The sequence below is a fragment of the Pseudocercospora fijiensis genome (genome assembly GCF_000340215.1).
Source record: "Pseudocercospora fijiensis CIRAD86 unplaced genomic scaffold MYCFIscaffold_5, whole genome shotgun sequence".
Classification (NCBI taxonomy): Eukaryota; Fungi; Ascomycota; class Dothideomycetes; order Mycosphaerellales; family Mycosphaerellaceae; genus Pseudocercospora; species Pseudocercospora fijiensis.
This window is the reverse complement of record NW_006921536.1, coordinates 5,475,952-5,498,999: the sequence shown is the minus strand read 5'-3', so window position 1 is coordinate 5,498,999 and position 23,048 is coordinate 5,475,952. Positions and strand designations below refer to the sequence as shown.

General features: G+C 43.0%; 1 protein-coding gene across 1 annotated transcript; it reads left to right on the top strand.

The window, feature by feature from the left end:
* The first annotated feature begins 21,687 nt into the window (after positions 1-21,687).
* On the top strand, positions 21,688-22,366 carry MYCFIDRAFT_215706 (uncharacterized protein). The gene has a single exon (XM_007929656.1). The coding sequence runs from the start codon at positions 21,716-21,718 to the stop codon at positions 22,241-22,243; it is 528 nt and encodes a 175-aa protein (XP_007927847.1). The 5' UTR covers positions 21,688-21,715; the 3' UTR covers positions 22,244-22,366.
* The last annotated feature ends 682 nt before the right edge of the window (positions 22,367-23,048 follow it).

Here is a 23,048-nt window from a genome sequence, read left to right as displayed (position 1 = left end):
TTACGAGCATTAATAGCGCCGCAGCCCTTATAGAAATAATAGGCCTCCGGCTATCGAGAAAGACCCTCTCGAATAATATACAAGCTGTTATTGCGGCTAAGATAGACACTATCGCCGTACTATCGCTCCCCGACTAATTAGGCTATAGGAATACGTAGCTCTCCTAGACGTCGGTAGCTATTCCTAAAATTGCACTTAGGACAGCTCTTATAGTAGCGGGAGACATTAGCCTATACGCCGTCCTACTAGTAGCGCTAACGAAGGACATCGAAGGTGCCCTCCGCCGCTCGGTAGCCGAGCTTATCGTAAACGGAACGAAGGATCTCTTATCGGGCTGCTAGGTCGTTAATAACACGCTAGAGAGGTGCATTAACTATCGCTTATCGCTAAAGGATTCGATCTTTAACTAGGAATCGTCGAGAATAGCGAATAACCCGACGGTATTAACTCTTTAATAGGCTAGGCGCTTTCTTCGTATAGGTTAGGAAGTAGGCGATATAATAGGAGTCGTCGGAGTAGACCCTATTAAGGATATTATCCCTCTCTAGTTCATCCGCCTTAGCTTTAGCCTAGTCGTTATCGTTAGTAGTAGGGTTCTCGTCGGGCTAGTTACTAGGTTAGTTGCTAGGTTAGTCGTCGGTAGCAGGCCTAGCGATCGCTAGTATAGCATTAATATAGAAGGTAGCGAAGAAGGTGCGGTTAATAACCGCGTCGATATCTTCTTCTTCTATCATTTCGGTAATGTCCTCTTCTATAGTAGGCCTCCTAGAAAGGCTATCCGGTCTAGTATGCTTCTTCCTAGGAACGTAGAAGAACGAAAGAACATACTAAAGAGCTATAGCCGGAACTTCTTTAGAGCCTTATAGACCCTAAGGCATTCTCGCTTACTAGTATCGTATCGGGCCTCGATCGGTTTCTATAGTCCGGAGTCGTACCTAATAGGATAACGTAAGGATAGCTCCTTACGGTTACACTGTATTAGTATCTCGCTATAGCCTTCCCTGCTCGAGTCGATAGCAACAATTATTAAACCCGCACCCTCTAAGTAGTTAATAGATATTAGTACAGGTGCGCTAACGAGCGCCTTAGTTACCGTATCCTTAGCCGCTTAGTAAACGGAGGTCTATTCGAATTTAGTATCCTTCTTAAGCAAGGCGTATAAGGGCTTACATACTAATATAAAGTTCTCGACCTAGATACGGAAGTAGGAGACTACTCTAAGCTAGGTTCGGACATCCTTCTAATAGGTAGGATCTAGCTAGGACACTATCTTTAGGACCCGTATATTATTAGGATAGCGGCCGTTCTTATTAGTTACAAACCCGACAATGTTCATTCGTTTATATAGGAGCTAAAGCTTCTCCCTATATACCGTTAGGTTGGCTCGCTCTAGGTCGTAGAGGACACTATCGAGGTTCTAAATATATTCGAGAAAGAACCTACGGATGCTAGGCTCTACTTCTTTATTGTCGTACCTAGTTTTAGGGCCCTTAATGCCGATATCGTTAAGGAAAGGCATCGCTATATAGGAGATATAGGCCGCGAGGACTTAGTTTATAATGCGAACGAACTAGGCTACTAAGTTAGTTGCCCCTTAGGGGAGGGTAGTTTGTCTATATAGCCTAAGAGGTGTCTCGAAACTAGTAAGGTCGCGGCTATTAGGATAGAGAGGGATCTAGTCGTAGCCCGAGAAAACATTAACTAGTAAGGCTATAATATAGTTAGCAAAAGCTTCCGAGAACCTATTAGTCTCTAGGGGAAGGTTAGCATCTCTAATCGTAACTACGTTGAACTTTTATATAGCGTTAATTAGACGGTACTTCTTTAGTTCCCTAGGAGCTGTCTTCTTTTAAACTAGGAAGTATAGATTGCGATACGAGGCATAGGAAGGTTCTAAGGTGCTAGCCTTTACACGCTATCGTATTATGTCCTTAACTATACCTCGTAGGCTTAGGTTTAGCTTAAAACCTAGGTAGGCCTAAGGCTTATGCTCGATCGTTCGGATCTTCTATAGAGGGGCAACCTCCGGATTTATTCTACCTAGGTAAGTGAAATTATATACTAATACGGCCTCGCGATTATATAGAAGCTCGTATAGCAAATCTAGTTTACGATCCGAAAGCTCGATACTAGGTTTGATTTTCGCAAGCCTCTCCTCTATTAGCCTTAACCCCCTAGGGATAGTAGAAAACTTTTTAGTAATATACTTCTAATCGTACGGACTATCCCTAGATAGTAGTGTCGCCTCCTAATTAAGGCACTTTTGTCGCTAGTTAGGATTCCCGCTAGGATTAGACCTATCGGTAATATGTACGCTACCCTTTATAGGCTTAATCTTGTTAGCTACCCTCTTATATAGGGTATATATACTAATCGATTGTCGAATCCGAGCTCGCTCTCTTTGTCGCTAGGCTTAGAGATTGGCGCAACAAAACAGCGCGTAAACTTCTTTAGAAGTTTCCTTAAGTCGATAGGTGTATAGCTAGTAGTCCTAATTTATAACGCCGGCGAAAACGTTAGATTCGTAATAACACCCCCGGGGTAGCATTAGACTCGCGCTCTAATTAGTTAGTTCGGATAGACCCGCGTCCGGTAGTAATGCCTCCGGCGACGATATATAAGATAGCATTATTACCTTAACTTATATAGCAGGTATAGGTAGTCGTTGTATTATACTCGCTATCGCTTCGAGCACTCGTCTTCTTAGTATAGAACCTAGAAACTTGCCTTAACGTACGGAGCGGCGCACTTCTAGAAATAACCTATTTAAGCTATACTAACTTATAGCGCAGATTGCCGGTCTTACAACCGCGCCGTAGCGTTTTCCGAAGACCGTCTAGAAGCAGCAAGGATATCCTCGTAGGACTTATAGCTAGTGTTGCCGATATAACTAGTAAATACGACTTAGTTGCCCTTCTAGTTAGCGATAGTTCCCTCCTAGGAGCTATCGTCGCAGTTGCGCTAGATACTACGAGTTATACGAGACTATAGCCGACCTAGAATAATTAGCGTGTTTAGGTCGGCGGCAATCTAGAAGGTAAAGGAAAAGCATATGCCGAAAGCGTCTACTATAACATTATAGCAGGTACCTACTAGCGCAACCTCCCTATTTACTCCCTATATACTAAGGGAAATGTCTCTGTTTATTAGCAGTCTAAGCTATTTAGCCTAGCGCTTACTTATAATAAGTAACTCTAAACTATTATCAAGCATTGCTAGCATCTATTAACTATAGCTCCTAATAGTAACCTAAATATAGATAGTAGGGACGACGGCGAAGGAACGGGTAACTGCGGAAAGGTCTATATTATTAGGGATAGAGTAAAGCTCTTTAGGTCGAGGAGGTCCTACTCAGCCGATTTATTAGCTAGTAAACCGGACTGCCTTAATAGAGACTAAAACTAGAGCAGAGTCGGGATTATTACTATCCCCTCGGCCTATCTCCTTAACTCCCTCTTCGTTAGCATTATCGATAGTCTCTTAGTTCTCGTAGGTTACCGATTCGCCTTCTGCTAACTCTTAGGCACCTGAAAATTTAGGAAGGAACTATAGGGAAGAGACGTCGATATAGTCTTCTCGTCCCTGTTTTCGTTAGAGGGCAGCGAGATCCTTTATAAAGGTAGCATTGTTAGGGATTCGGCTCTAGAACAGGTTAGTAGGCAAACCGTATACTAGTAGCTCCCCTATAGACATATTAGACTTAAGGTCTAGGAACTATAAAGCCTAGAAGAGAGCGTTTGCCTTTGTGTCTAAGGAGTTAGCTAGGCTAGTACTATACTTTTTTATATACCTATTAAAGCGAAAGCTCTTTAGATCGGATAACTTTCGCTTATAGGCCGGTAGGTTAGCTAGGCCTAGGGTACTACTAATGTCGGTAGCAACATCCTCTATATCGACCTCTAGAGTCTCTAGGACGACTAGGCTCTCTATAGGTAGGGTGCTAGGTGCGGTGCTAGGTGCGGTGCTAGATCGGGTAGTACGGTCTATAGCTGTCTAGAGAGTCTTAGTTTTAGCGGTTAACTCTCGCTATTGCTTAGCTTTGTCGGCCGCCTTATTCTTTAGTACCCTAGTAGGGGCTGCCGCACTAGAGCGAGTAGGGTTCTAAGGGCTCTTACCCTTACTTTAGGACTAGGTCTAAGACCGTATAGCAGCGTAGACATCTATACTGTTCTTAGTAACCGCGTAAACGTTAGTAACTGCGTCTAGATCCTAAGAAACAAAGTTGACCTTAATAGGCTTAGTAGTACTATTACTGCTCCGCTCCTTAACCTGTTTTGCCCTAACCTTCTAAGTTTCTCGTTTAGCAATAGCGGCGAGGGTACTGTTCCTAGTATCCTTAAACTCGATCTTGCCGCCGTACTTCTTTTCTAGAAGGGTCTTTAGCTAAGGTAGCTTCGGGGCTCTCCGATCCTATTCGAAATCAATCTTGTTACCGGTGTCTATATAGTAGAATCGGCCATTTACTTACATAATAAGCTTCCTTTTAAGAAGCTCTTTCTAGATAGGGTAGGACGATTAGATATGTTTAAACCCGCTATATATCTAGCACTTGCTATCCAAGTTAGAATAGATCTTCCGCATAGCGTAGATATCTACTAAAGGGGCTTTAGGGTAGTTGGGATCTGAAACCTAGTAGACTAGTAGTATATCGCCTAGTATAGTAGTATTAATAACCTCCCTAACTCGCTATAATACTTTCGCATTTAGGTTTAGCTAGGCTAGGGATTTAGCTAAGTCCGCGACATCCTAAGAGTGCTTAGTAATAGTAGGAGTTACGGTCTTAGGACTACTTTGCGATTTAGGAAGGAACTTAGGTCCCTTGCTTACTAAGGCTTCTTTCCTAACCTACGCTAGGTCATTCCGGTCTTCGCCGTAGATAAACTTCCTCGTATCGGCTACGCTATTAATATCGGCCTTAACACACACTAGGACCTCTTTATACTTCCTAAAGCTCTTAGGATCGGCCTCGCTAAGCTTATAGCGACGGAAGATACGCTAAGCTATAGGCTACGGCAACCCCTAGAGGAGCAGCCTTATTCTCTAAGAGTTTTCGAGGTTACTCTATTCGATGCTATCCGCTAACTCGACAAACTCGCGGATATACCCCTTTAGGTCGTTATCCTTAGTGCGTCTTACTAAGTAGAGGGACTCGAGCTACGTGCGACTACCTTTAATACGACGGCTATCGCGCTCCCGATACTCCCTTATAAAGGCTATCTTAAAGGTCTCCTAGTTAGTATTAGACTTGTCGTCCTTTTCTAGATAGCTAACTAGGGTTTTAAGGGTTCGGTAAAGCTTAGAGGAGGTAGTCCTCGTAAAGGACCGAATCTTGTACTAGTCGGATTCTCTATCGAGCTTGTAATTAACTAAGCCTTCCTTAAAGCGCTTAATATATGCTATAGCGTTCTACCCTTCGAATAGGGGATTTGCCCTACTCCCTAGCTCTAGCGGGCGACGCTTGTTTTAACGGAGAAGCTTAGTTTGCTTCTCTATCATTTTTATAAGGACAGTATAGAGCGCCTCTAGCGTAGAGGGCGTAGGAGGCTTACTTATATTAACTAGTCGCCGCCTAATTTCTTCGTTAATAGAATTAGGGGCGTTTTCGGATTTAGAGGATTCCGCTAATTCTCGATGTTCGTTTTCGCTAGAGCTAGAGCTTATTCGATTATTATAAAATAGTTGAAATAGTTGAAATAGAATACTATATAAAGTTGAAATAGAATGCTATATAAAGTTGAAATAGAATGCTATATAAATGTGTTTTTAGTGACTTTAGTCTGTTTGGTTTGTTATAATGTTGCTATGCGAGAGAGTAGTATATTAGGCGGTTTCTCCTAGTATTACCCCCGGGGTAGCATTAGGATTTGGCCTCCTAGGGGTCGCCTAACTACCTCTAGGAGCTAAGTTTAGTAGATTTTAGACAAAAGCCGCTCGGAGGGAGAGACTGCAATCTCTATTCATACCTAGATCCTAGAAACTAGCTCGTATCTCCTTTAGCTAGGCGGGGGGGCGGTAGCCTTCTTTTTCTAGTAGAAGGCTAAGTACTGTCTAAGCGAGGCTGCGAATCTAGGAACGCCCTACCCGATTAATAGGGGACTCCCCGGCTATCCGACCTGCAATCCGTATTTGCTATTAATTAATAGTCTTAGTAAACCAAGCAAGGCCGATAGGTAATTAGTCTATCTCCTCCTTAGGCGGGGCTTATCTCGAGTAAGCGGTGCTAAATAGGTCTTCGACCCGGAGCCGAGTCCTTAGAAGCTAGCTATAGCTATAGACTAGGCCCTAAGCTATAACAGTCCTAAGGGTTTGTAGCTTTTCGGGGTTAAAGCGATGCCCTCGTTAAGAGGTTTCTCTACTTGTCGTAATAGCCCCTTAAGATACTTCGGTATCGTCCGTATCGTAGGCTCTTATCGTACCCTCGCTTCGGTTATAGCTATTCGTACCTAGAGACCACCTTTAACACACCTAAACCTATTAGATATAAAGAGATGGCCCTACCTTCGGCTCTAATAAAGGACGGAAACCAAAACCACTACTACTACTAGCAGTAATAGTATAGGCTACCGAGGGTAATATAACCTATAGTAATATAGGCAGCTATGTTTAGTATAATAGGATAACAAGACGGTTGCTTAGGCTAATAACTAGGGCCCTATAATATAGGCATTATAGAAGTGTAATATAAACAATATGCTATACGAGGTTAGTGCCCTATCTATAATGTAGAAGGAGGCCTCTTATATAGGCTCAAAACTTAGCCTAGGTGTATAGGGCCGGTTACTAGCTAATACTAGATATGCGGCGGTTTTAAACATATTCAATTAGACTGCCCTATCTAGAAGGAGCTTCTTAAGAGGAAGCTCGTTATATAAGTAAATAGTCGGTTCTACTATACCGATACCGGCGACAAGATTGACTTCGAGTAGGATCGTAGAGCTCCGAAGCTGCCTTAACTTAGGAGTCTTCTAGAGAAGAAGTATAGTAGCAAGATCGAGTTTAAAGATACTAGGAATAGTACCCTCGCCGCTATTACTAAACGAGAAACTTAGAAGGTTAGGGCAAAACAGGTTAAGGAGCGGAGTAGTAATAGTACTACTAAGCCTATTAAAGTTAACTTTGTGTCTTAGGACCCGGACGTAGTTACTAATGTTTACGCGGTTACTAAGAACAGTATAGATGTCTACGCTACTACAAGGTCCTAAACTTAGTTATCCTAAACCTAGTCCTAGGGTAAGGGCAAGAGCCCGTAGAACCCTACCCGCCCTAGTACGGCAGCCCCTACTAGGATACTTAAGAAGCAGGCAGCTAACAAGGCTAAGAAACAGCGAGAATTAGTCGCTAAGACTAAGACACTCTAGACAGCTAAAGACCGTACAACCCGAGCTAGTATAGCTACTCCGGAGGTACTAGAAACTCTAGATATTAATATAGAGGATGCTACTACCGACCTTAGTAGTACCCTAGGCCTAGCTAACCCGCCGGCCTACAAACGAAAGTTAGCCGACCTAAAGAGCTTTCGCTTTAATAGGTATATAAAGAAGTATAGCGCCGGGCCTACTAACTCTTACGATATAAAGGCAAATGCTCTCTTCTAGGCTTTATAGTTCCTAGACCTTAAGTCTAACGTGTCTATAGGAGAGCTTCTAGTATACGGTTTGCCTACTAACCTATTCTAGAGCCGGATTCCTAACGATGCTACTTTTATAAAAGACCTTATAGCCCTTCGACGCAAATAGGGGCGAGAGGACTATATCGACGTCTCTTCCCTATAGTTCCTTCCTAAATTTTTAGGGGCCTAGGAGTTAGTAGAAGGCGAATTAGTAACCTACGAGAGCTAGGAGACTATCGATAATGCTAACGAAGAGGGGATTAAGGAGATAGGCCGAGGGGATAATAATAATACCGACTCTGCTTCGGTTTTAGTTTCTATTAAGGCTGTCCGATTTACTAGCTAACAAATCGGTCGAGTAGGACCTCCTCGACCTAAGGAACTTTACTCTATCCCTAATAATATAGACCTTTCCGCAGTTACCCGTTCCTTTACCGTCGTTCCCGCTATCTATATTTAAGTTACTATCGGAAGCTATAGTTAGCAGTTGCTAGCAATGCTTAATAATAGTTTAGAGTTACTTATTATAAGTAAGCGCTAGGCTAAACAGCTCCGACTGCTAATAAACAGAGATATTTCCCTTAGTATATAGGGAGTAAATAGGGAGGTTGCGCTAGTAGGTGCCTACTATAATGTTATAGTAGACGCTTTCGGTATATACTTTTCCTTTACCTTCTAGATTGCCGCTAACCCGAATACGCTAATTATTCTAGGTCGTCTATAGTCTCGTATAACCTAGGGTGTCTAGCGCAACTACGACGATAGCTCCTAGGAGGGAACTATCGCTAACTAGAAGGATAACCGAGTCGTGTTTACTAGTTATATCGGAAACACTAGCTATAAGTCCTACGAGGATATCCTTGCTACTTCTAAGCGCTCTTCGGGAAACGCTATAGCGCGGTTATAAGACCGGCAATCTGCGCTATAAGTTAATATAGCTTAAATAGGTTATATCTAGAGGTGCGCCGCTCTATATAACAAGGCTAGTTTCTAGGCTCTATACTAAGGAGACGAATGCTCGAAGCGATAGCGAGTATAATAGTATAACGACTACCTAGTATACGAATCTCGGTAATAATACTATCGTAGGCATCGCCGCCGGAAGCGGATCTACCCGAGCCCGAATCCGAACTAACTAATTAGAACGCCGAGCTAATGCTACCCTAAGGGTGTTATTAGGAATCTAACGTTTTCGCCGGAATTATAAATTAGGATTACTAGCTATATACCTACCGACTTAAGGAGACTTCTAATAAAGTTTACGCGCTGTTCTATTACGCTAATCTCCGGGCCTAACGTTAAAGAGAGAGGGCTCGGGTATTACGAGCGGTTAGCGTATATACCCTATATAAGAGGGTAGCTAACAAGATCAAGCCCGTAAAAGGCAGCGTATATATAACTAATAGGTCTAATCCTAGCGGAAATCCTAACTAGCGACAAAAGTGCCTTAACCGCGAAGCGATATTAACACCTAGGGATAGTCTATACGACTAGAGGTATATTACTAAAAAGTTCTCTACTATTCCTAAGGGATCGAGGCTAACGCCGGAGAGACTAGCGAATATCAAACCTAGTATCGAGCTTTCGGATCTTAAACTAGATTTGCTATACGAGCTTCTATATAACCGCGAAGCCGTATTAGTATATAACTTTACGTATCTAGGCAGGATTAACCCGGAGGTTGCCCCTCTATAGAGGATCCGAACGATCGAGTATAAGCCTTAGGCCTACCTAGGGTTTAAGCTAAACCTAAGCCTAAGAGGTATAGTTAAGGACATAATACGGTAGCGTATAAAGGCTAGCACCTTAGAGCCTTCCTATGCCTCGTATCGCAACCTATACTTCCTAGTTTAGAAGAAGATAGCTCCTAGGGAACTAAAGAAGTACCGTCTAATTAACGCTATACAAAAGTTTAACGCAGTTACGATTAGAGATGCTAACCTCCCTCCGGAGACTAATAGGTTCTCGGAAGCTTTTGCTAACTATATTATAGCCTTACTAGTTAATGTTTTCTCGGGCTACGACTAGATCCCTCTCTATCCTAATAGCCGCGACCTTACTAGTTTCGAGACACCTCTTAGGCTATATAGACAAACTACCCTTCTATAAGGGGCAACTAACTCCGTAGCCTAGTTCGTTCGCATTATAAACTAAGTCCTCGCGGCCTATATCTCCTATATAGCGATGCCTTTCCTTAACGATATCGGCATTAAGGGCCCTAAAACTAGGTACGATAATAAAGAAGTAGAGCCTAGCATCCGTAGGTTCTTTCTCGAATACATTTAGAACCTCGATAGTATCCTCTGCGACCTAGAGCGAGCTAACCTAACGGTATATAGGGAGAAGCTCTAGCTCCTATATAAACGAATAAACATTGTCGGGTTTGTAACTAATAAGAACGGCCGCTATCCTAACAATGTACGGGTCCTAAAGATTGTATCCTAGCCCGACCCTACCTGTTAGAAAGATATCCGGATCTAGCTTAGAGTAGTCTCCTACTTCCGTATCTAGGTCGAAAACTTTGCGTTAGTATATAAGCCTCTATACGCCTTGCTTAAGAAGGATATAGAGTTTAAATAGACCTCCGTTTACTAAGCCGCTAAGGACAAGGTTACTAAGGCACTTATTAGCGCGCCTACGCTTACCTTTATTAACTACTCGGAAGGCGTAGGTCTACTAATTGTTGCTATCGACTCGAGCGGGGAAGGCTACGGCGAGATACTAATATAGTGTAATCGTAAGGAGCCCTCCTTACGTTACCCTATCCGGTACGAGTCCGGTCTATAGAAACCTATCGAGGCCCGATACGATACTAGCAAGCGAGAGTGCCTTAGTGTCTATAAGGCTCTTAAGAAGTTCCGACCTTAGCTTTTTAGAGTGTTCTTTCGCCTAGAAGTCGACGCTTAGACGCTAGTCTATTAACTTAACCGTATAGCCTCCGACCTACCTAACTCTACGATAGCTTAGTAGGTTGCCTAGATCTATTTATTTAATTTCGACGTCTTCTATATTCCTAGCAAGAAGTATACTAGACCGGATAGCCTTTCTAGAAGGCCTACTATAGAAGAGGACATCGCCGAAATAATAGAAGAAGAGGATATCGATGCGGTTATTAACCGCACCTTCTTTACTACCTTCTATATTAATACTATGCCGGTAATTACTAGGCCTACTGCCGACGACTAACCTAGTAACTAGCCTAACGAAGACCCTACTACTAACGACGAGGGCTAGGACGATACTAAGGCGGGCGAACTAGGCAGGGATAATATCCTTAATAGGGTCTACTCCGACGACTCCTATAATATCGCCTACTTCCTTACCTATACGAAGAGAGCTCCTAGTCTATTAAAGAGTTAATACCGTCGTATTATTCGCTATTCTCGGAGGTTCCTTATTAAGGATCGCATCCTTTAGCGATAGGCTATAGTTAATGCACCGCTCTAGCGTATTATTAACGATCTAGTAGCCTAACAAGAAATCCTTCGTTCCGTTTACGATAAGCTCGGCTACCGGGCGGCGGAGGGTACCTTCGATATCCTTCGTCGACGCTACTAGTAGGACGGCGTATAGGCTAATATCTCCCGCTACTATAAGAGCTGTCCTAAGTGCAACTTTAGGAACAGCTACCGGCGTCTAGGAGAGCTACGTATCCCTACTGCCTAGTTAGTTAGAGAGCGGTAGTATAGCGATAGGGTCTATCTTAGCCGTAACAATAGCCTATATATTATTCGAGAGGGTCTTTCTCGATAGCCGGAGGCCTATTATTTCTATAAGGGTTGCGGTGCTGTTAATGCCCGTAATATAGCTACCTTCCTATTTAAGGATCTGTTTTGCTGCTAGGGAACACCTTACGAGGTTATCTTAGACAACGCTACGAACAATATAGCTAAGGAGGTTTAAGCGCTACTTGTTTCGTACGGGGCGAAGAACGTTCGTATCTCCCCGTACTATCCCTAGTCGAATGCTATTATTAAGCGCGGCTATCGGTCGTTAATTAATGCCCTATCTAAGATAACTAATAGTAGCGACAGATTAATTCCTATTTCTACCCGCGTCCTAGCCCTTCTCTAGGCGGACCGAACTACTATTATCGATACGACTAGACTTATACTAGCGGAACTTATAATTAGGAGGGACGCCGTTCTTCCTATTAAATTGTCCTATCGTACGTACGGCGTTTACGATTAGGGGTCTATTTGTACTAGGGCAGATCTTCTTACTCTACGGGCTAAGGCTCTTAAGGATATAACTACTACTTCTTAGGAGGGACTTGCTCGATAACGTCGCCTTCGTAAGGAGGCTAAGTAGTATTTCGACGACTATAATGCTATTAACTAGGAGCCTCTAAAGGTTAGCGATATAGTCCTTCTATACCAGTCCGAACTAGAGTATAGTTACTCCTATAAGCTAGCCTTTAAGTAGAAGGGTCCTTATAGAGTAAAGGAGGTCCTTTACTCGGGTTCCGTATACCTTCTTTAGGAGCTAGATAGTGCTACCTTAAAGCACTCTTACCCTCGGGCTAATCTAAAGAAGATCGTTAAGTTACGCGAACCTGCCTGCCCTTCGCCGACCGAGGAGGAAGTTAGTGCCTCTATATACCCTCTACCGTCCTTAGATGCCTATCGGGAGGAGGATCCTACCGCTATTATAGATCCTATTCTGCCTACGAACTATGCCTATCCCTAGATTCGTCTTAGTAAGCTATTAGGAATAACTTAAGAACAAAGGGAGGGTTATATACGGATTAACTATATATAGAGCGTTTCCGATATTAATTCCGATTCTAATAGTAAACTAGACTTCTAGCTATCTAACTCTAACTCCGAGGAACCTAACTAGTCTAGCGATAAAGACCGCCTAGAATTATAGCTAGACGACCCCGAGACTAAATAATCGTATATCCTTTCCTACCTCTACTACGTTGCTTTCCTTACCTCTATTAACTATTCTCTACGCTATTAATATAGAGCGCTGCCCTTTAGCTTTAGTCCTTACTGCCTATTCCTACGGATATTAATACTCTTAGTTATTGCCCTCCTTTGCTTTTACCTTGTCTATTGTTTTGCTCTTTTGTCTTTTACCTTCGATTGATATTACTATAGCTTTACTCTTTTTATGTTTCCTTAGAAAAGAACTATACGAGGCATAACTTCCGAATAACACCCCGGGGGTAGTATTCGGAAGCTAGCCGAACCTAACCTCCCGCCCTTCTAGGACTACTTCCCTCTAGTTTCCTAGTCTCTAGCAACCGCCCTTAGGTAGCAACGATAATAAGATACTCCGCTAGAGAAGATTATTCCTACCCTAATTAGTATTAGTTACGTAGGACACTAAGAAAGGGAGGATCCCTCTCCCTTCCTAGCTCTTAGATAGACGTAGCAACCTAGGCCTATAGCCTCTAAGGATAGGGACCTTAGGCCGCTAAGCTTAGTGTCTAGAAGAAAGAAGAACGTACGGGCTACGTTTATATACCTACTACTATAAAAGGTAATACTGCATCTATAACGATAGTGCTATAAGCTAATATAAGCTACGCTAGGCCTAGGCGATTTGCTCCTAGTTGCTAAGTATCTCTAGAGAAAAGCTAATACTACCCCGGGGGTGTTATTAGTCCCGCTAGCCTTACTACTATAGATTACTACTAGGTACTCGAACTAACTAGTTACATTTCGAGTGCGCGGGAATCTACGAAAGCTAGAGGTTAATAGAGGCACGTAGTCGCTACTAGCAATTAGCTAGATCGATTGTTAAACTTTAGCCTACCCTACTAATAAAAGAGTCTCGTATATAGCTTTACTTTTTAGGGTCTATATATAGTCGTTATCCGTTTGCTTTACCGGAATATACGGACTACGCTACCTTCGTACCCTATTTAAGGCGAGCTTTCTAAGCTCTTTCTTCTACTCGAGTACTAACTAACTTACTACCGCCTACCCCCTCCCCCTCTTTCTATCTAAACCCTTTAATTATTATTAACAAGCTACGAACGTTTTTGCAAACTCGTTACTAACTCCTTTCCGCTCCGGTCGACTAAGATATCTTCCGGCGCCTTAAATCCGCTAGGCGCTAGTAGTAGTAGCAACCTACTAGCTCTAAACCTAGGCGTACTAGTCCCGATCGAAGCCCCCTCCGATAGCGCCTTAGCTGCTGCAACTAGCCTCGAGTACTGCTTCTAGATCGTTACCGCCCTTAAAGACCCTTAAGAGAAGATCTAGAACGCTCGTACCCTACTACGCGTTATTAATAGGAACATTAAGAAGGCTGCTATCTTAGTTACGTATAGTATAAACAACTTGCGTTAGTCTATCGGTAAGCGTATCTTTAAGCGCGAGGTCCTTAACGATATAGATATCGAATAAGCCTTTCCTATCGTCTATAGCCTCGAGACGGCCGGTACCTAGATTCGTTTACGCTTTAAGACCCTCGACTAGGCCTTCGAATATTAGAGAGGACTAAGTAGTCTTTCTAAGAGCCTTGTTAACTTTGCCTACGGTAGATAAGAGCGTGCTAAGCAGGTCTCTTCGTTCGTTAATAAGTACAAGGTCCGTCGTTAAGGCGCCGAGTATCTTTCCCGTACTATAATCTATCGTATATCTATAGCTAGTAAGAAGGTAGGTAAGTAGTTACTCAACTTGTCCTTTGCGCTTAACGACTTTACGATAGCCTACTAGAAGAAGCACTACGATGCGATTATCTAGGTCGATCTTAACGTATAGATAACTAAGGATCTACTAAAAGAGAAGGGCTATCGTATTAATAGTATAGGCTTTATTGTTAAAGGTTAAGAGGCTCCTATCGTTAATGTCCTTAAACGTAAGGCTCTTCGCCTAGAAACCGAGGCCGATACGGCTGCTAGTCTTACGCTCGCTATAGAAATGTAGGCTAAAGATCGTCGCTCGACCCGTAACCGTAAGGTCCCTTAAGAAGTTTAAGACGAGCGCGCTAAGGCCGAAGCAGCGCGTAAGAAGGTATTATATACTCGCTAGGCCCTCCGCAAGGCTAGCAAGAAGTATAGTACCCCTTCTAGTACCGACTATAGTACTAACTATAGTACTAACTATAGTAACTCGGATATTAATATACTAGATATACTACTAGAAGATGTCTCCTCCGAAGGCTCCTTTAGCGAGCGTAGAGATAGAGGCCTCTCGCCGATCCTATTAACTAAGAATATCTATAGTTCTTATAAGGGCGACTCTATTGTATACCTTATTACTAAGATCGATATAGTTCCTAAAGCTAATATAGGTAAAGCTCCTACCGCCCTATCTATCTATTAATAGCTCGACGACCTTAGTAAGCTAGGTAAAGAGCGGTTTACTATATATACTAACTATGTTAAGAAGGCTGCTAAGGTCTATAGTCTCTATACTAGTACTAAGACGAGTGTCCTTATTAGCCGCCTATTAAAGATTGGACGTAATGTCGCTAATTAAGATGCCTTCGCTACCCTTAAGGCTAATTAGGCCTATACTAACTAGTTTCCTAGACGCCCTATTGCCGCCCCGATATCTCTAGGACTCTACGCGTTCAACCCTACTAGTACTATTACTCGCGCCCTTACGCTAACAGATCGCTAGAGCAAGTTCGTTACCGGTATCCTTAGCTAAGGCACCTCCTTCGACCGCTTTCGCTAGACTAGTAATACTATCTTCCCTTAAGTCTTTAGTTAGTTGCAAGAGCCTCGTAGGGCATATCTTCCTTTCCTTATCGACCTAATATAGGAGGAGTTTGAAATGTACCTTTAGTATATACGTACGATGCCTAAGGCTAAGTAGGAAGGCCGTAATGCCCTTTAAACTTATAGTGTAAGCAACTAAATCGTCCGCTAGCACCCTGCCCTATAGCTCTTAGCTGTCGCCCTTCGACCTAATTATATATACGAGCTTATCTCTATCCCTAAGCCTACTAAGTTCTTTAAGGTTAGCGGTACTTATAAAAACTGTCCTTCTAAGGAGTCTGCTCGTCTCGGATAAGATATAGTTAAGCTCGCAGCTAGCGAGGGTACTAGTTACCTACGTATTAAGGTCTGCCTTATGTCTAAGGATAAGACTAGCTACTCTACTGTTGTCGAAGGTATATATTAGCCCGAGGTCTTTACGAACTAGGTTAAAAAGCTTAAGGCTCGTAGCCTAGTCCTACTAAGCAAGATCGGCAAGCTTACTAATAAGTACCTTACTAACGACGACCTCGACTATATATTCGATAGTTAGCCTAATAGTAAGGGGCGCAAGGCGGAGTAGATCCTCAACCCTCTAAAGGAGTGTAAGGTCTCTATTTAGATGCTATACCTACTATATAGTAATCTAAAGACTAAGAGCAACCGTATATTAATTAACCTAGGCTACTCTCGCGTTATTAACGGCACTAAGGTTAAGGGCTACGAGAACTTAATAGTCTCTTAGGTTGCTAAAGCGTACCGCAATCTGACCGCCCTCCTAGCCTCTAACTTCTTCGTACTATTCGCTTTCCCTACGGCTATCTTAGTCGAAGGCCTCGGCTACATCTCCGACGCCCTAGTTAGTAGGATTCCTTAGTTAAGTTACGTTATTTAGAACGAAGTTAAACAGATCCTCTAGCTTAATAACGAGGGACTTAAGGAGTATCTATATAATTAGGAGAAAGCTGCGACGGAAAAGGCTATTAACCTCCTCGTTAATTAAGCTTTCTACGAGGGATAGTACTTCGGTACTAACAGCTTTAACGCGTACGGAGGAGATTTCGAGAGCCGACTAGTAGATAAGGTTATTGCTAGTAAGGATTACGGCGCGTTGAAGCAATAGTAAATCTGTATAGTATTGCTTAGGAAGTTGTTTTTATATAATTATAGTATCTAGGATTAATACTACCCCGGGGGTGTTATTGCGGAGTTCTAAGAATAGCCTTAGCTAAGAGCGCTAAGGATGCATACATGTTTGTTTTAAGCGCGTATAATATAAAACGTATCTAGTTAGATACGAAGAAAGGGAGGGATATTAGCTAGTAACCGGCCCTATACCTATAGGCTAGTTTTGAGCCTATATAAGAGGCCTCCTTCTATAGAGTAGACAGATTATCAACCTCGTATAGCATATTGTTTATGTTACACTTCCACAATGCCTATATTGTAGGGCTCTAGTTATTAGCCTAAGCGATAGTCTCGTTATCCTATCTTGCTAAACATAGCTACCTATATTGCTATAGGTTATGTTACCCTCGGTAGCCTATACTATTGCTACAAGTAGTAGTAGTAGTGTTGGTTTCCGTCCTTTACTAGACCCTATAGATGTCTATAGCTATTTTAACTCCTTACTAGTATAGAGGGTTAACTAGTATACGCGCTACGTCTAGTATAGGGGTTATAGGTTATACTAGTTCTATAGGTTTATTCGTATATAGATTAGTATATATCTAGGTCTCGTATCTAGTAAGATATGTCTTAGTTTGCTTAAACTAGCGGTCCTAGTCGTTTAGTCCTCGAAGGGTAATGTATTTAGTACCGCTAAGGCGACTAGCCGATAAGAGAGCTATTATTAACAATATACTAATCTTATAGGCGCTTATAGAAGCTTAATTAAGTAGTAGTAGTTATTTTAGTGCTATTAAGACTGCTAATTGTTATCTTATGCTATAGAAGTCTCTAATACTACGGATTTCCGGGCTTATAACTATTACGTATAGCGTAGTAGATTACTTACGTAATACTGCCTTGCTAGCTGTTTAATATAGCTTCGATTGATCGCCTATATTCTGCTTATTCTATAGTCTAAAATACAGTATAGAAATCCTTCTCCTACTAAGAAGTTACGTGCTGTTATGTAACTAAGCTTACGCGTTATAGCGATGCCCTTAGTCTAGCCTGGTTTGCTATAAAAGGCCGCATAGCTTACCTAGCTAGAACTACCCTACTATACATTATTAACCTACAAAGGCTAATCGAGACTCCGATAGCCTCGATAAGATAACTATAGGCGTAAGAGCAAGGGTATAAAAGCAGGAGATGTCGGAGAAGCAAGGCTGCTCTAGTTCGTAAGTAGCATTGCCTTAAAGGTACGGCTATATTCGGCTGTTCGCAAAAGGGAGGCAATTTGGGTAGTAAACCGCTTAGTAAATCCCCTATAATAACTCGTTACTAAGCGGCGTTCGTCGGTTAAACAGGGATTAACCCCTATAGTGTCTATATAGTTAGCTTTCGGAAGGTAGACTGTAGGTAAATAAACAGGCCTCAATTAGCCTCGTTTATAGGTGCGTTAAGCCTCTTTAAGCGCTTAGCCCTTGTTGCCGCTATCGGCCTATATATACGACTTAATTGCCTTCGTATTTCTAAACTCAATCCTGCTAAGAAGTATATAACAATATAGCGAGCTTCTAGGCCTTTATAGAAGAGGGTTGTAACGACGATAGTAATAACAATTAGCTAGATATGTCCGCTAGATTAATAGACGAGGATAAGTTAAATGCTAATTAGCTAACTAAAGGAAGGGAGCCGGTATTTAAGAAGGCAGGAGAGCCTATACTAAGCGGCGTAGAGAGTAAGCCTACGGAAGTCGTAGAAGGAGATAAAGAGATCGAAGATATAGGGGTAGATAGTAGGGTAGGCGGACTATGTTATCCGAAGGACGGAGAGACAATAGAAGGTCGCTACGAGCTACTAACTAGCACCCCTTACCGGCGGCAGGTTAATTTGCCTACAGACCTAAGTAGTAACCTGTCGTTACTAGATAACGTCTAGTATCGCTTCTTCTTACTCTTCTAGACCGATAAGGTTATAGACCGACTCGTTAACTATACTAACGAGTATACTATTAATAAGCCGGACTTTAAGAAGGGTAATAAGATCGTCGTTTCCGGCTATCTATAGAAGCCGGTAGACAAGCTAATAATACGGATCTTCGTAGGTATTATTATTTACATGTCCGCAATCTAAATAGCCGATAAGTCCGATTATTAGCGCGACGATAGATACTAGCTATTATATCCTATTATCGGTTACATAAGTAAATAGCGGTTCAAACAGATTAAGGCTACTTTGTAGTACCGGAGTAACGCGCTCTCGTTAAGTAGAAGAGGCCTACCTAGCTAGACGTAGATCCTACCTCTTACTAACATTTTACGTAGCAAATTCCGCGAGGTAGTCGTACCTAGTACTAATGTATCTATTAACGAGAGCATAATCCGTTTTACTAGTAAATCTAGGCATATAATTATAATGCGAGGGAAGCTAATACCAATTAGATACTATATCCTATACCTATATAAGGATAGGTACCTATATTCCTTCCTATTCTCGAGTCTACGGAAGGTATATAAGTAGGAGATTAATAAAGACCCGGATTCTATCGCCGCGGCGGTCGCTAAGCACCTAGTAGTAACGCTAGAGGTTCTTACGGATGCTAAGGCGAAGGAGCGCTATAAAGAGAGTAATAAGAAGCGCCGCGAGCGAGAGTTACGAGGTCTAGGAGGTGTTAGTTATAGTAAGAACACTAGATTATATTTAGTTTAGAATATAAGGAAGGAAAGTTATATAAGCGCGGCCCGCGCGGACCGCACTTCCGAACTAACCGAAAGCCTAATCGTATCGCCTACCGTCTCGCTAAGCGCTAAACTAAGCTCGCTTTAGTAGGCTATCCTTTAACTAATCTTATAACTTCTATTCCTATAATACTTCTACTATATTTTTATAGACAATCTATTTAATAACGTACTATTATTCGCAGTCTTACGATATCTCGGTATTGCGGCGACTAGAACGGTACGATCTAGCTTACTCTCGTAGCCGTAGCGAGGCAAAACCTTCGAGAAACTAGGGACTTTAAAAAAAGATAGTATAAGGTAGAAATCTATATACCTAGGTCTTAATCGCAAGACGACCCGGTTTCCCTACGATATACTACTTTATAAGGCAATTTATAGTATAGCGGCGGTAATCTAGTAGGATAGGAACCTCGTCTAGTTCCTTATAATAGGTTGTCGACCCTTCGAGCGGATACGACGGCTTCGCGTATACCCTCGAGCTAGAAACAACGCCTATATCGATAAGTACGTAAGACCTTATTAGATAACCGACGGCAAACAAGAGATGCTTCTACTAGAGATTGCTGCCCTATATAATAACTATATAGGTAGCGTTAATATTTATAACTAGTTGCGCTATTATTGCTCGATATAGTATAAGTTACGGAAGGGTTAGTACCCCTTGTTCTACTTCCTACTCGACGCTTTAGTTATTAACTTATTTATCCTTCTACGAGGTAATAAGCAGTAGACAAAGGACTAACAGTTTACTTACTAACGCGACTTCCGTATAGTACTAGCGTAGCAAATAGTCTAACTCGGTTAGTAAGAGATTAACGAGAAACAGGCTATAAAGGCGGCTTTAAGGGCATAGCGTACTCTAACTCCGCTACGGCCTCGAAGCTATAGCTAATTTGTTTTAGATTATACCTATAATACGAGCGGCTCTCGATCTCGTCGCTATTAGATTAAGAAGGGTAATAGTCTTCCTATAGCCGAAGAAGCTCGTCGCCTCGCTCGTAGTAGTAACGCTATATATAACTAGAAGGCTGTTCTACGACGCTAACGTTACTACCTATATAAGTACGTAAGGACCGCTTAGGGGTTTAAACACTAGCCTACTAACAAGAACGATAAGTACTATATAACTTACGCCTACTTATATTATAGACCTATCGCCTTATATAAGGTATATAATATAATATAGTATAACTAGCCTAATCTCTATACCTTCTTCGAGAGCCTAAAGCTAGATTTAGTACCTACTAGCGCTTTAACCTCTAGCGATTAACTATAGTCGCTATTGCCTATAGATTAGCTTTATAGCTAATACTTAAGGCGTACTACGACTTTACGAGCTCGGCAATAGTCTCTTCTAGTTAGTTTACCTAGCGCTAAAGTGCCTTAAACTCCGCCCTTTTAATAACTATTACCTTACTTCGAGAGCCTTCTTCGGCGGAGCTAGCTACTACTAGCGACTTCTTAACCTCCTTCTATAGAAGGTTTACGTCTACCCTTAAGTCCCTTACTACCTCCGCGAGACGGTTAACCTTCGCTATAAGTAGACTAATATTAAACTACTTCTTAAGTAGACTCGGCGGCTCGAGAAGGGCTTAAAGTGTATCTTTACTAAGCTTATAGCGCCTTAGTCGACGGCGTATACGAGATAACTAAGACTCGGTTATTAGTAGTAGCTAATTAGTATTAGAAGGTCTTAATCTATAGTCTATTTGTCTATATACCTGTCTCGGTAGCGTGCTTAGCGCCTCTATTATGCCTTCTTCTATACCTTCTTCTTTACTTACTAAGGTTTGCTATAAAACCTTTACTAGGGGACGACTCGTAAAGGTGTCGGCTTCTTAACCCTAAGCTCTACTACGGCTAAATCCGAGACCTAATCGGATAGTATCGCTATTCGAGTAGTAATGCAGGTTTGTATAGAGCTACACCGGATTTAGCATAGAAAGTGGAACCTAACAAGGGGACTACTAGGGTGGGTGTTCGACGGACTTAACCACGGACTTCGTTAAGGGGATCACCCGGAGACCAGTCCTAGATGTCTTCGGCATATTATTATACACCTCGAACCCTGCCTGGCAAGTGAGACACACTACTTCGCACATAGCGTTGTTGGTCTGCTGCTGGTGCGCCAAACCAACAGTCTTGCTTGCAGCTTCCTCGTATGAAAGCCTAGCTCTGTGTTGTTACTCATCACTGTCATTGTTGTTGAACCAGATCTTCTCCAATCGCCCGGGCGGTAGATCGATCGACACCGAAACTCGTGAATCATGATCACCTATGAAAGACAATCACCAATGCCGGAATGAGCTCGAGCTGCTCGACAAGGTCGTCCTGTCCAGACGGGCTTGGTCCCAACAGGGCCAACACAATCCAGAACTCAATTGCAGCCGCATTGGGAAACTACCTTCAAACCAGACCGCGTGTGCCCTGGTATGATGCCAGGCATGCCGGATGCGCTCGGGCAACACGGTCCATCGAGCGACTACAATAACTAGGAGTAGAGCCATCGAAGCGCACACCACACCCTTCGCCTCGATCGACCGTCCCACACGCATCAACCAGCAAGCACCATCTTCCCCTCGAATCAAGATGCGCGGCATCCTCTTAGCCACCACCTTCCTCCCATCCGCTCTCGGCTGCATTCTCTTCAACGCCACCCTCCACAACGGCCCCCGAACCGCCAGCTCCGCCGAAGACGCCATAAAAATCGCCAACAATCAACAGAGCGGCGACACGACCCGCGACCAGCGTCTAGACCTATACCTCTGGGACGACACGAACAACAACTTCGTCGTGGACGTCCTCAAAGACTCCTTCTGCTCCGGCGTCGACCTGAAGCCCTACGAAGACAACTCCTGGGCGGTGAAATGTAGCCCGCCCGAGAGGGCCGTCGAGCTCGATGTACACTGGGACCCCGACATTACGGACGGCGGCGTGCTCGTCAATGTTTTGAAGTATAAGAATCCGAAGGGGCAGGCGAAGAAGTTCAACGATCCGGATAAAGATTTGGTGTATTCGTTTCAGACGGGGAGTAAGGATGAGAAGGGGGAGTTTTTCGAGGCGAGGATTTTTTGTAATGATTGTAAGGATCCGAATGGGCAGGGGGTTAAGTGTTGATAGATGATGGGAGGTCGCGGGTCGTTAATATACTGTCGGGTAGGGCCAGTCGGTTTGAGAAATTACGGCTCGTGAGGGATGACATGTTTACTTACTCCCTTCAAGTCCGATGTTTCGTATCCGAACTGCCCGTTCTTCATCTTGTCATAAATGATCGCAGCTTTGCAGTGGTAGCGGGTATATATGTCGCTGCATACGAGCTGTTTTGAGCTTGCGTTCTTCGTCTGCCCGGAGACCCACGACGCACTCTCATCTGCTGCTTGCGAAATGTGAGACTGCGGTTTAGTTGTACGTACGAGCTGTTAGAAGTTTTCTGCGATTCGAAATCAAACAGGATTTGCAAATCGAAGCACTTCTGGTCTCCCGCCAACAATAAAATACTTATCTGAACAACGCGAAACCCCATTCTCTCTCAAAGCCAGACTATCTGTGTCGAAGCCATGCGAGGGAATCGGTACGATAGCATGCTGTCGCCATTCCCCAACTGCATGATTATGTGAACTCATCAGCATGCATCTACAGAAGACATCAAAGGTTGGAGTTATGATAAGTTACGGTCGCTCAGCAGCAAGATGTCTCAACACTGACAGTGTAAGCATTCATCATTGCCGCTCTCGGTCCGCATCGGAGCGAGCAACTCTGCTCCTCTCGCCAAGCATACCATTAGCCGTGCGTCGGATAAGTTTGCCTCCTCCCCTCACACAATGACTGGTGGGAACAGCAGATTTCCCGGGCAGCAATAAGAATGATACGAGAAAGCCAGCAATGAAAGAGGTGGAGCCGGCCAGGAGGACTCCGCATATTC